General features: G+C 37.4%; 1 protein-coding gene across 6 annotated transcripts in view; it reads left to right on the forward strand.

The window, feature by feature from the left end:
• The window catches only part of CTNND2 (catenin delta 2), a 514,557-nt gene that overhangs the window by 417,907 nt on the left and 81,847 nt on the right, over positions 1-14,803 (forward strand). For all 6 annotated transcript variants that reach the window (XM_017824127.1, XM_017824125.1, XM_017824130.1 and 3 more), the window contains 2 exons: positions 2,481-2,598; positions 5,341-5,526. In XM_017824127.1, coding sequence (XP_017679616.1) covers positions 2,481-2,598; positions 5,341-5,526 — 304 coding nt within the window. The remainder of the gene's footprint in view (positions 1-2,480; positions 2,599-5,340; positions 5,527-14,803) is intronic.

Raw genomic sequence — 14,803 nt, forward strand, 5'->3', positions numbered from 1 at the left:
TAAGTAAATCTATTTTGAAAACTTGCACTCAGTATATGTAAGTGCTGAAAATAAAGAAGCCTGGACACATTATGTAAGTACAGACTGTTAGATCTATCTCTGTTTAAAAGGATTCAGTAATATTTCAGCTTTTTTTTTTTTTTTTAATGTATAGAGGTGCAAAGAAAGGTGCTTTGCTGAGAACACTTCCTCAGCACCCTCCTATTGTAATTTGTGCAGTTATTCTTGTAGGCTGGATACAAGTCTGTTTCTTTATCATAGAGTGGTTTGGGTTACAAGGGACCTTGAAGATAATCTAGTTTCAAACCCCCTGCCATGGACAGTGACACCTTCAACTAGACCAGGTTGCTCAAAGCCCCAGACAGCTTGGCCTTGAACACTGCCAGGTATGGGGCATCCACAACTTCTTTGGGTAACCTGGTCCAGTGCTTCAGCACTCTCAATCTATATTTATCTACCTATCTCTATCTTTATCTGCCTAGAGGCTAAGAGAATAGAATTTCAGATAGAAATCAAATAATCCCTCTTGTCCTCACTGTCTACCCCACAATGCACTTTTCCGATCCATGATTCTGCTTTTCCTACATGTTCTGCCCTTTCACAATTTCAGTGGAGCTGTTACCTTTAATAAGGGAATAGTCTACTCAAAATATACTTTAGGTAGAATGCCCAGCCTTGCAAATATAGGGCATGGGCACTGTCTGGGGAAAACCATGCTCTATAATTTTACCTTCTTACTTCTGCCACACAAAGGGAAATCAGAAGGTTTCCTTCACTTCAAAGGGAGAGAGTTTTTCCAGTCGATATTCTCCAAACCTCACTTCCTAGATGACAAAAGAAGGTTTCCCCATGAACTAGAGGAAAATCCCTCACCTGCTGAGCAGCAGGGATGGAGGGGAAGAGCTGTGGAGTTCAGGGACCAGAGGAACTGGACAACACACAAAATACAGAAATTCATTCTAGTGCTCCTGGGCTGTTTTCTGTTGAGCTGTCTTCAGAGATAAAGGGACCAGTATTAAATTAATCGGGGCAGTTTGTGTGTGGAAGAGCAGAACTAATTAGGACTGTGTGGGAATGCAAGTATAGTAGTGGGAAAATCCTCTATATTAGGAACCTGCATTGGATGAGCTGGAGGATTGTCCACGTATAAGTCTCTTTGGTGCTTTGGGGGAATGGAAATGCCTTTTTTTTTTTTAAATGATAAGGAGACAGAACAGGATGAAGTAGGTAGAGCAAAGAAAGAATTGAAAGGAAACTATTCCTAAGTTTCTCTCACATTTCTTCATCTGAAATTCATTCCCCCCTCCCAGGATTCTTGCCCTTTTTGCATTTTTAAGGCAAAGGGAATTGAAAATGGAGTAAGAGGTAGAAAGTGCCTTACCTTTTTCCCAAATCCAAGGGCCAGTGTCTCCCTTCCATTTCCATACATTAGCATTAAATACATAGGACTAGAGTGTACGCTCTGTTATTTTCTTTCTTTGTATAAACTTTAGTAATGGGGAGAGAGGAGCTACAGATAAGCCACCTCAGCAAAGGGTTGTGTTCCTCTGCTGAAGGAGTCTGTGTGAAAGGTTTTACCCCTTTACTGAGATTGCTAATTCACTCATTTCCAAATCAAACCTGCTATGCAAAATTGAATGCAGTTGTTCTCAGGGAGTCTTGATGTTAGCAAATATAGATTGTGTTTATATATGCTCATTCATACATATTTGTTTCTTTGTATGTCAGTATTTTGAACTTTATGACACATTATGTTATGCAGTAAATTTTGTTTTAATTTGGTTTATATAATTTTGTTCAGAAGGCCCTCTGACCCTGTCTAAGAATCACAAGTATTATAATATTATTATAATGGTCTGAGGTCTTAAGTTTTGTAATGTAAAAAAATTGTAACTATGTAAAGAGAAGATTGAGGCAATAATGTTCTCTCAAAATGAGAAAAAAAAGGAAGCACTCGTAAAATGAGAGGCAAGCTACAGCAGGTGTTTTATTTATACTTTGATAATATTTTTCTCTCAGATTAAGAGCCCTAGCTACTGGGCTCTTCAATTCCTACAAGATATCTTTGGCAAAACCTCCAGACTTTTAAACCCCTGATTTATATGTACATATGCACATTTTAAAAACGCTTTCTCAGTACTATAAAACCAACAAGAAAGAAAGAAAGAAACAGAAAAAAGAAAGAAACAATCAGCCCTTCTCCAAATTTTAATGGGCTACAAGTCTTTCCAGTGTAGGTGGGCGCATGCTGCTTGGCCACTCAGCCCTGTCCTGTGGAGGACCTGATGTCTTCCATTTGTTCCCCTCTGCATTACATTTCCTGAGCTCATTTGCAGCTGTCTCCATTATTCACAGCTCTGAACTGATGAAAGGAGAAAAGAAAACATATGTTTTATCTGTATGTTTACTGTGAGAAGGTTTCAGGCGGGGCGGTGGGCAGGAGAGCTGTGGAGATGGTGATCCTTGCTGTTGCCTTGCAGGAATGTCAGCTCTGCTGGAGAGGAGGCCCGCAGAAGAATGAGGGAGTGTGATGGCCTGACAGATGCATTGCTGTACGTGATCCAGTCTGCTCTGGGGAGCAGTGAAATTGATAGTAAGGTTTGTCATCTTTGTCTTTTCAGGAGCAAATCCAGGTATTCGAGTACATGAGAACTATAAAGTGACAGGTTTTTTGTGCTTTTTTTTTTTAAATGCATTATAAGGGATGACTTAGCAAAGCATAATTTAACCCATCTTTTCTTTTTCCTTCTGCTGATCTGTGTATTTTTGTGTGCTAAGCATTGTATTTGTGTATACCTGTAGAGTGTGCACAGGTAAGCATGTCATCCTCTCAATTGAATTATTGAAGTAGAAAATATGGTACTGGTTTAAGAAGAGCAAATATGTCATTCCATGTGAAGTTCCTTACATTGCTCTGCCAGTTTTACCTTAAAATTCATTTTCAGTACAATTTTAAGTTTCCTTAAAATTGATTTTTTTAGTAGTACAGAGCTAATAACAGTGAAGTAGGCTTAGAAGGCAAACAAAAAAAAAAGTTGGCCAATTAATAGGCAGTTCTGCAGTAAAGCAAACATTATTTCTTCTTTGAGAAGGATCAATGAATGCTTTCAATAACAACTGTGTTAAGATCCCTCATTATGTCAACTTTACTTCTCTGAAAGTACTGGGTTATGAACAAGCTTCTCCAAAGGTGAAAGATACTGCCTAATTAAAAAGACTCCAAACATTTATAAACTGAAGATTTGTAATACATTAAAGTATTACAGAGAAGAAGAAAAAGGCCAGTTTCTTTTGCTTTCAGTATAGAGTGCCAAATTAATTACAGTTGCTGCTCTAGGGCAACCTTGGTCCATTTGCAAACCCCTAGGAATTGCAGGAGAGCAGTCTTTTATGCAACAAGGTTTTAAAGTCCAGTGGGTTTGTGTTTCCAAATGATCCTTCATGGAGTTGTACATGAAACTCTGTGGGTTTATAGATCCAAAAGGGACAATCTCCAGAAATCTCTGGTCACTAACCTGAATCAAATAGGTGAAAATTGCCTGTGAATTCAGGGGACAGAGAGGAATTAAGAGGGATGCCTGAGCTAGCAGTATGCCTTTGGGTTTTTTTAAAGAGAAAAAGCACCCCAAAAATTCCCACAACCCATTAGTCTGTAATCTAATGAGGAATACAAGGAAAAAGTGCAAAAGTACAAGTAAAGAAGGAGTGAAATCTGTCCACCTGCGTGGTTAGAACCAGCTTTCTTGGCTTGTAAGGGTTCACCTTAGTGAAGAAGCTGTTGGTTTCATTTGAGCCTCAGAAGTTTGCTCCTCAGTTTTAATTTGGCATAAAATTTTCCTCCTGATGGACTCAGCTTATGTTTTCCACAAAATAAGAATTTTAAATGCAAAACCTATTATTTTTAAAAAGAAAAATTAAAGTTTAGAATCCTAATCAACAAATGCAAATCTTCAACTTAAGCATACTGTGGCAAAACTGAACAAAATTCATGTATGATTATGTTAAAGAAAAGTCAAAAAGGCAGCAAACTTTTTAAAATAGTCATGGTCACTGTAATGTCTGGAAAGCTTTCAGCTGTGAAAGGTGCTCTAAGAACACTTTCTACACACACGCACACATGTATATTTTTTACATTTTTTATTATGTCTTTGGCCAGAGATTTCAAATTTGTACAGGTGTGTTGTGAAATTTCATCTATGTTAAAAAATAGATGAATAAATATTCCTGCATAAATGAATCTGAATTAGTTATTGTCTCTGGAACTTAGTGTCATCACAAAAAATGTGTGCTGAATGCATACCTGGCAGAAGCTCATACAGTATATGAAAGTAAACGATGCCCCATCTGTTTGCCTCACTGGTAAATATGGCAGAATACGACAGAGCTGAAAGCCTCACAGTTATTCTGTTCTGGGTTAATGGAGCAGCAGTGCTGGGATGTAGTGACTATTGCTTTTTATCTCCAGGGAGCCTTAGAAACAGTTGAAATAAATATAAATAGATGGAGAATGGCTTTTTCAACCATGCTTTCCCTGCCTCCAGAAAATTAAGCTTATATCCTTCTTATTAGGGATAATCAAACCCAAATTGAACCAACTAAATGAGTACATTTCAAGTCTAAACTGAACTTCTTTTAGACATGCAGAAATTATTTTGAATTATAAGTGAATTTTCTTCCACTGGGTCTCATCCATTTATGGATTCCTGCTTGCATCTTCTATAGAAGGCACAACCTATTGGGGGAAGAATGGATGAAAGGGAAAGGCTGCACACAAGGTATCCATCTGCTAGAAGCAGTAATAGTAGCAAGACTCTCAAATTTCTAGTTTTACTTCTTGGACTCGAGAAACGTCATCTGTTCTTGCTACAGGTACTTGTGAAATGGAACTCAGATCCCATTTTTCTAGTAATTTGCATAGAATTTATGCCAGGAAAAAAAGGTTATTTCTGGTTTTAAAAGTACAAAACTAAACACAGAACCTATTGCCATTTTCTGTTTGTAGCATTTTCTGTTCATTGAGGTGGGAGTTTGCTGACATTCTGAGTGTTCAGATTCTCTAGATTGCTTTTTACCTCAACATCTGTTTCACATGGGACTCCACTGTGAAATTTAGAATGACAATTAAAAAACTCCCAGAAAAATGTTGTCCAGACTACTGATTTGCTACCATAAAAATTTCTAAATATCTTAAGCTGGGGAGCGCTCAGAATTGTGCTGGGAAAATGTATGTGCAAAGATAGATGAAGTTCCTTCTGCTTTGTATACAAAGTGAAAAAGGGAAGGATTTTAACTTTTTTTTGGTTTTGTTTTCTGTATTTTTCTTTTTGTCATACTTTTCAGACCGTTGAAAACTGTGTGTGCATTTTGAGGAACCTCTCATACAGGCTAGCTGCAGAAACATCTCAGGGACAGCAGATGGGAACAGATGAACTTGATGGATTACTCTGTGGTGATGCCAATGGAAAAGACACAGAGAGTTCAGGGTGCTGGGGGAAGAAGAAGAAGAAAAAGAAATCACAAGATCAGGTAATGAAAGTTACTTGCAGCTGTGTTGTGAGTAGTTGAAGTGCCCATCATTTAAAATATATGCACCGTATTAGAAATAAAATGCATGATGCATAATATACCAAACTGTTGACTTTGTTAATTAGCTGAGAGCTTAAAGTGGAGTATGGCTCTGGAGTAATGAAATATGTTTGCCTGACAAAGTTGTACATTATGTGGTACACCTGGAAACTGTAGTCATGAGTACACTTTGAATGCCATAAATACTGTAAATGCACTATTAAAGGAAGCCATTTATTATGAAAAGTGTAATCTGCATATACTTTACACTGTACTTCCACATAGCCCCGTGTGTGTAGAAAGGCCTTGATGGAAGCAAACATCAGGCTTATATTTGTATACTTATATGCTTCCAAGCAAGTCTTGTACTGTGCCTCTTTGTGTTGGAAGAATACTGTACAGAACTGAATCAAGCAATATGAGTGAATGTTAAAAAAGCATTTATTTTGAGATATTTAATATTGTTACCAAACAAAGATTGAAAAGTAGTCTTGAGAGTTTCCTCAAGTTATTTGAGGTGCTGTGGGTTATTATTTTGGGTGGGTTGATTTTCAGAGTATATTTTTCTCCATTTTTTTGCCATTAAGAACTTAGAATTTGGGGAATGCTGACAGTTATATTGCAGAGAAAGACATTGTTGTATCAGTACACACACTAAACAGCAATAAGAATGGCTACTGCTTTATGAGCTTTTCTAGATGGCCTGTACTGGCAGCAGGTAATTTTCCATCTCTTCCTACACTTAGTCACTTTTTTGCATTTTAATTTTTTTCTGTTTCAGATTGCTCAAAGAAAATATGTATTTGAGTAAGCAATTAGGTGCACTGGGTATTTGAATAAATTATGTAAACTGGTACTGAAAATATTCATGAGTTCATAAAGCCAAATTGTGTTAATGTGGAAAAGTTATAGGAACATTAATAAGCTAAAATTTGGTTACTGGAAAATGCAGCACTCCTGACTAGTAAGACTTTAATTTCCCCTACTCTTCTAGTTAAACACTTCAGTCATCAGATAACTTGAATTTATTACGGCCTTTTGTTTGGATTCCTGTATTAGTATGCAGTGAGATTAAAAATGCCAAAGCAAACTAATTTTACTCCATAAAGTAATCATCATCCCTGTTCCTGAATTAACCGTTCTCACACACTATGCTTGCAGTTATTCAAGGTGCAGGAACAAAAAATAGCATGTCTGGATATGAATGAGTCACACTACAACTTGTCTTGGTCTTTGATGCTCTGTTTATGAACGCATGCACACACACACTATGCAAAGTCTTTTTTAAGTCTTCCTTTTATATTTCTTCTGTGACTTTTGGATCTTGGATTCATACTTTTAACTGTGCAACTGACTGTTTCAATGTTCCTGTCAGTCTTCTCTTTACTTTAAAGGATCCCTGTAAAAGATCTTTCTCCTCCTCCAGGCCAAAGAACTAAGCTCTTTTGACTGATTGCCTTTGCAACGTACATTCTTCTGCCTGCTCTTAGATATCTTTTATCTGTTTCTATGAGTGGTCATTATCAGCACACAGCATGGTAAAGGTGTCTTCAGAGCTGTTTGTGTTTCCCTAGTTGAAGAGTTTTATATAAATTTTAAAATCCAAAGAGAAGTAAAACTATGCACATATTTTCAGGTTTATGATTACTAGGCTTTTCTGTGGCAGGGATATCAATTCCGGAACTGATTTTGTGGTGCGAAGGACTGCTTTGCCTTGCAAATATCAGAAATAGTTTTTTTAATGATTTTTCTTCTTTCATGTAATTTCTTTTAAATCTGGACAGCTTATGTCATCTTGCCATATACAGGTTCTCACGTGTGAATATTATTTAGTTTAGAAATTTTAAGGAGGCCTTGTGAGCCTTATGCAGGTTATTTTCACCCCATGATCCTTGACTGTTTTTGACCATACCAAATGTTTTGAAGTATATTATCAAGTTAATATATTGAGTTAACTAGAATGCCACTAAAAACAATAGCAGTGAGATCACCATGCTAAAAACAGCTCTCCCAGGTTACCATCAAAAGTGGAACAGCAAAACGATATTTTTCAAGTAACCGTGCATTTATATTAATAGCATAGAGCAACTCAAAGTGTGGTAAGGGTATATTCAGAGGCTTTTTTTGTGGAAGCCATCTTGTCCAATTGTGTAAAAAAAAATGTTTTTTCTGCTTCTTTGGCTCTGTCACTGTCTTGAGGTTTTTCAGGACTACCTGTAGACTCACACTACTGAAAAGTAGGAATAACTGGAAACCCACATCATTATCTTATTCTAGACTGTGTTGCAGGCAGGAATACCCTGTTAACTATTTCTCTGTGTGTCAAGAAAAATCAGTATTCTTGGGTGGTTTTGGGGATTTTTTTTTTCCAGGCAATAGTCCCTAACAACAGGGTCATCATATTGATTTCCTCAGTTTAGTTAGATTTCACCCATCTATACTAAGCTCATCAAAACCTTCTGCAGGAGGATTATTTTCCCATGTCCTTTCACAATACATTTTCTCCCTATGTGCTGACTGCAGCCCTGTGTATTGCACATGTACCTATTTTTTTTACAGTAATCTCATTGTTTTTCTTCAAGACTTTTAAATGTTTCCAAGTAATGCCTTTCATAATCTCTTTTCAGTTGCAATGCTTAAGCTGTTACCTGCTGCTTATTCTGTCCCTCAGAACAGATCTCGTGCTCTCCTTGGGATGCTATTTTTAGAGTGCTCATTCCTTTAAGTGTCTCAGCAGCTAAGCTCTTGCACTCTGAAATATCTTATAGTTCTGATGATCATGCTCATGATGGACAGTGTTTTACATGTAAATAATGAAGGAATGCCTATGGAATCTTCATAGGATGCAATGATTTACAACATCTAAAACACTGGAGGCGCTGCACACCACCATGGATTTGGAACCTGTGGAAGGAAACTTCAAAGAAATGAAAGATGAGAAAGATATTATAGTAATCAGTTACGCAGATGCCCATGAAGAGAGGGCACTGAGCTTCAGGCTACTTTTAATAGATCATTCACACTAGACAATACAAACCTAGATACCTTTCCGAAAAGTTCTTCACAAACAAAGAACCAAATATTTCTTTGGGCTCATTATTATTGTCACTTGTAGATACACAAAATGGAGTTCAGCCCTGAATTAAAACTTCAGTCATTTACCTGTGTGATTCCTTTAATATTTGAGAGTTTTAGCTTTCTGTCAGGCAAAGGTCAGGGCACAGATACACCTCTGAGCTGTGAGACCTCAGTACAGAGGAGTAGTATCCAGTCTGTGGTTGCTACATTTTATATCCCCAGAAAGTATGTGTTGAGGGTAGAGGTATTGTTCCTTTTTTGGCAGTGCGTGGGGTTTTTGAATAACAAAATTTCTGTTTCAGTCTTCCTCAGAAGATAAGGTTTACAAAACTGGGGGGGGGGGAAATGTTCAGATTTTAGTGAATGAAATTTTGATATTTTCCTATTACATTATTGCTATTGCTTAGTTTCTCAAGTGTGTATTTTCTTGAACTCCTTTCATTTATGCATTTATGGGGGTTTCTTTTAATTTTTAGATAAAAGTGTCTAACACTACTAGTAGCAAAACTACTGAATAATGATGAACATGAATAATAATGCCAGATGTATCAATTTAGACAAAGGATGTGGATGAAGCTGCAATTTTCCATACTTAAAAGAAAATTCCTTATACAGCTAGGGAGTGTGTTTCTTAAAACATAAAACAGGAGAAACTTGACATTTAAGTTGCTTTCTCAGTGGCTTTCTATATAATGAAAGTAAATGTTAATTTCTTTGCTTTAGGATGTAGGAAACAATTATCTCAATTTTTCTAGGTTGTGTTTCAGTCATGGGTAAGTCACTTGAAGAGAAGAACAGAACTGAGAGGTAGTATAAAATGTGGCTTCTTTCAAAGGCCTTTCAAGAACAAACTGGAATTTATTTTTCATTAATGACATTGGTTGTCTATACTAATAGCAATTTCCCTACATCTTGAAATCTAGTAAGAGATGTGTCTTTGTTCAAATCATAGTTATAACACCTTTCAAATTACTTTACTTAAGGAGTTCCCTTAGGATCACAGGAAACAAGTGTTCTCCTCATTTCACAATAAAGGTGAGTGGTGTTAAAAGAGCCTGCAGTCATTCCTCTCTTCAGTGGTTTAACAGAGCTCAGACAGGTTCCTGAGTCATCTGCTTTGTCACATAAATTGAATCCTAGAAGAGACCCAAACCTTTTAAAGATTTGTAATATAAGCTAGATATAGCATTGGTTTTAATTATGGAAAATCAGAAAGCAAAACTTCTGTAAAGGCCTCAGAAAAAATAAGTGAGACACCTGACTTTATTTCTGTTTCAGACCTCTAGGACTGTAATTCTCAGCTGTAGATGTTGTTCATTAGGTTCTCTCTGCTGCTTACCTGTGATCAGCTGTTACTGAACCCTCACCCTAATAAGCTCTCCAGCTGTAGAGGCCTTCATTTCCGACTGGGACCTTGTAGACATCAATCTCTCTGCCTTGTATTGAAAAATCAGATGGAAACTGATTTTTCCACTGCTGAAAATTTTGTTCCTGCTGTTGGTATATTCGCTGCTTACCAACAGGTTTATTCTTCAAGCTGTACTAGAAACAAGAATTATGGCAAAAACCAGTTAGGGAAAATAAGGCATGTGGGCCAATTTCAGTAAAAAAACCCAGGAACTTGTCATTAATCCATCTTTTATTTCTTGCTATGCCACCCGTTATGTATATGTGTGGCACTTTCTTTTCCTTTCTTACCTAAGAAAATAAAGGCTGACTTTTTGGCTTCATGCTCCTCTTAAGTTCCTCATCTGTGTCATTTTTGTCAAACCAGAATCTAGCCCAAAGTCTGTTTTTTGATTGGAAGTGACACTTTTGAAATAAGCCCGACCTTCTTTTTCACCTTCTGCCAGAAGCCTTAAGGTATAACAGCAACATTTCAAGTTATATATCATTATGAATTGACTGGCACACTTCTTTAGCATGCTTGCTAAATGGCCTATAAATTCTTCTATCTAGATGAAATAGCAGGTTTAAGGCAATAGTATTTCAAAAAGAATAAAAAATAAACCTGTCAGATATGTCTTTTCATGTGATGAGACCACTATTTTACCAAGTCTACTTCAATGCTCCTACCAAGCCATACCAAACTAATAAGCGCAGAAACAGAGAAATGGTGGTGACTCTTGGGTTTAACTAATAATCTGAATTAGATTAGAGATGAAAGGCTGTGTTGCCAGTATGCTCTTGCTCAGAAAGAGTACTGTTTCTGCTTGTTGCTTCTTTGTCTTGCACAAGATGCCGAGTGTTGAGTAGCAAGAACTATCTTGAGCAGCTCTTTACAGAGCTTCTTGACATAAGTTCTGCCTTCTTGCTTGCCCACACAGCATCTTCACATATACTCTGTCAGCCTCTCAATATCATGTATGACCAATTTGTTTTCAAAGTCAAAACTACAGGGTTATTAAATATAATTTGTATTTGTCATTTTGTGGAATATACTGCAAAGCCAGTCAGCATCAGCTTCCAATGGAGAGGAGAGGTATTAGGAGAAGAGGATGTAGTGACATGCTAAGGACTGTTTTCAATTTCATCTGCCTTTATTTGGGAGGGATCTGGTTTTAAGCAAAGGCAAAATGCACGAATTAATTTTTTTTCCTCAGCTAAGCGTAATAACATCAAAAAGTTAAGTAAAGGCATTGACAGTTATTTTAAGAATATAATATATAATCTAAAGTAGAATTCAAATTTATTAGTATCTGAGATTAGTAATAATGATTCAATACATTGAAATGTTTTGAAAGCATTCCAACCACCTTTCCCATAACAGTAAACACTGTTGCATCAAACTGGAGAGGGTACCATTATTTATGCAGTAAGTTCTGCCCTCTCCCATGATACTCCTCTAGTCTCTGTGTCAGCTGACACCTTCCCTTTTATTCACCATCTTTATTTGGGTCTAGATGTCTAAATTGAAGTTTGACTTGATGTAAATAGTGGCATTCTGACTTCCTTTGTGTAAGGTGCATGCATTCTCTCATCCCTGAATGCAAGTTCGGTGATTTTGATGAATTTCTGTTGCTAAATTTTCGATTTCTGCTCTTGATGGCATTGGCCAATGGATTTCTTGGTTTCCAAAAGAGGTTATTGGATTGACCTGTCTAGGGACACCTGGCATAGACTGTCACAGCCACTAAGACATGCAGTGTGAGATAAAAGCGTCCTCTAAAGTCTTTGGCATTTCAAAAATGGTTTTAACAAGCAGCCTGTAATTGCTGATATGAATTTTGTCACTGCTGGTACAAAGAGCATAGCTACAGCATTACCACACTATCTCAAATGTCTAGAGTCATTGGAGAGAGGTCTGGATGGCTTTAGACCTTGCTGGATTTTGTTTTAATTTTTTCCTAGATGTTCTTTTTTTTAATAGTGGTATTTTGCACAGATTGGGGAAAGGGAGTATTCATTTTTAACACATTAAAATTAAATACTGTTGTTTTGATATCACAGGAAAACCTATTGTCCTGTAATACCTTTATCATAGTAAACCCCACCAACTGGAGATTGTTAGTATAAAAAGTAAAATTTTGAGTGTCTTTCTCTTACAGAGTTGAAGCCTTCCCTGGTATTCAGTACAACTGCACTATAAATATAGATTTGCTTTCACTAAAATGAGAAAGGTAGTGGTAGATAGTCTGTTCTGTAGCACAGGAGAGCATCTCAATGAGTTATCTTTTTCTCCTCTCAAAGTTCCTTAGTGATATGAAAACTTTGATAGTTTTATTAAAGTACTCTTACTCTTAAAAGTCTGTTGTTCTTAAAAGATCTTGGTATTTGCCTTTTTATTTTTCTTGACTTTCATCCTTTCTTTGCACCAGTCTCAGGAAATGAGAGATTTGTATCTCACCCACGTAACAAACAGTTTGTCAGCTTCAACAACAATATATGTGTGTAATTTCAGCTGAAGGCGGGAAGCCTGGAAGGAATATTTTTTTATCACTTTTTTCCTCTTTAGCATAAGCTACGAAGAGTAATTGCATGTAGGTGTTCTCATTCTCCTACCACAGCCCCAGTCTGTCTCAGATAGACCTTACTGATCATTCCTGTTGGTCTGCAACAATACAGTTACTGTTCCAGTAATTTACTGAGTAGTTGTTCAGCACACTGCCTCAGTTCATTAATATTGAGCAATGTGAACTGCAAAGCAACTACTGCCATGCCTAAACCACTATTTCAGTTAGAGTCTAATACAGTTTGAGGAAAACTTTTTTTTTGCTCAGGCAACCGATGTTTATATTTATAAAATACAAAATAAATGGATGTAGATGAAAATGAAATCCTCCTTTGCAATAGCCTTTTTCTGACCTGTCTCAGCTCTACATGCCCTGTAACAGTTGGGAGGTACAGCTGCAGGCACTTGTCTCAGCTACACAGAAGGTGCCAGAAGCCATTGAGCCCTTCAGTGAAGAGGCTGCCATAGGCGCAGCAGGTATGTTATGCAGGTGTCATGGTTTAACCCCAGCTGGCAACTAAGCCCATGTAACCACTCGCTTACTCTCCCCTAGTGGGATGGGGGAGAGGATCAGAAGGGTAAAACTGAGAAAACTTGTGGATTGAGGTATAAAGGAAGTTTAATGAGGAAAGCAAAAGGCACACACGCAAGCAAAGCAAAGGAAGGAGTTAATTCATCACTTCCCACAGGCAAGCACATGTTCAGCCATCCCCAGGAAAGCAGGGCTCCATCACATGTAATGGTGATTTGGGAGGACGAAGGCCATCACTCCAAATGTCCTCCCTTCCTTCTTCTTCCCCCAGTTTATATTCTGAGCATGACACCATATGGTATGGAATATCCCTTTGGTCAGTTGGAATCACCTGTCCTGACTGTGTCCCCTCCCAGTATTTTGTGCACCCCCAGCCTCCTCACTGATGGAGCGGGGTGAGGAGCAGAAAAAGCCTTGATGCTGTGTCAGCATTATTCAGCAGTTACTTAAACATCCCTGAGTAATCAACACTGTTTCCAGCCCAAATCCAAAACTTACTCCCATACCAACTACTGTGAAGATAATTAATTCTACCCCTGCCAAAACCAGCACAGCATGGTTGACAGTGACACCCTCCCTGTGCATGCTACTCAGCTGCTCTGGACACACACACCACATCTGAAGAACAGTGCTGGACATCTTCCAGTGTCACTGAATTTCCTGTGCTTTCACTGCACATGCGTATGTGGTACCGAAGATTTTCATCATTATTACACAGACCCTGAGGCATCACAGTGTCTTGAGAAAAAGGTCTTCCCTCACAGCTGGTGATAAATTAATGCAATCATACTAAAAGTGAGTTGCAAGAAGGGCAGGGAAATGCGATAATTTGTCTCACTTGTTTTTTTTAATGTTTTCTCATTACTGGGTAGAATGGCAAAACAACATTAAATATTAATTTATCTGCTAGATCATTTCTAGTGCTGTATATGTAGCAGCTCAGCATGAACATATATATACAGCTCTATTTAGATCAGCTGATTTTAAGTAGTCCTTGGGCTTATAAGAGTGTAAATATGTGAAAGCTTAAAAACAAAATATACACCCACATATGCGCAAAAAAGGTATTGGGTAGATCTGCACTTTATGTACTTTGTCCTTGAAATAATATAGTAAATAACCTTTGCAAACATTCTTCAGTTGCATAATGAGTCCATAATTTGTGCTAATAGTAATGTAACAAGTGAAGACCTGAACTGGTGCCCTTGGACTTCGCAAGTCTTTTCATTAGTGGACTTACTAAGGTACAAAGCCTAAACCTGGTCTGAGGTCAGATTTGACCTGTAAGATATGTTTCTCATTTGTTTTCAAAAAAAATCTGACAGTGCAAGTGATTGAATTTTGAGAGTTAAAATAAGAAGCAGGCTTTAATGTATTTTTTATGAGCTGAAGAGAACTCATTTCTGGCAAGGCTGATGATTTATAAGGAGGAAAAAGGAGAACTGAGTCACATGCAATGAAAACAACCTATTGGTTTAAAGGAATTGTACTAAAAATTTCAAAGGCACAGCCCTATAATAGTGTCATTTAAAAGCATTGTTTCTCCAGAAGGCATTTGTCCTCTAGTTTCTCAACCATCACTGGGTATTGCTATGCCAGTTCTTTAAACTATGGTAACATTCATCCAGTGTAGTGAGTTTCATACCTGAGCAGCTTTCTGATTTTCAGTAACTGCT

The sequence above is a fragment of the Lepidothrix coronata genome, unplaced genomic scaffold, assembly GCF_001604755.1.
Source record: "Lepidothrix coronata isolate B3197 unplaced genomic scaffold, Lepidothrix_coronata-1.0 Scaffold109, whole genome shotgun sequence".
In the NCBI taxonomy this organism is placed as follows: Eukaryota; Metazoa; Chordata; class Aves; order Passeriformes; family Pipridae; genus Lepidothrix; species Lepidothrix coronata.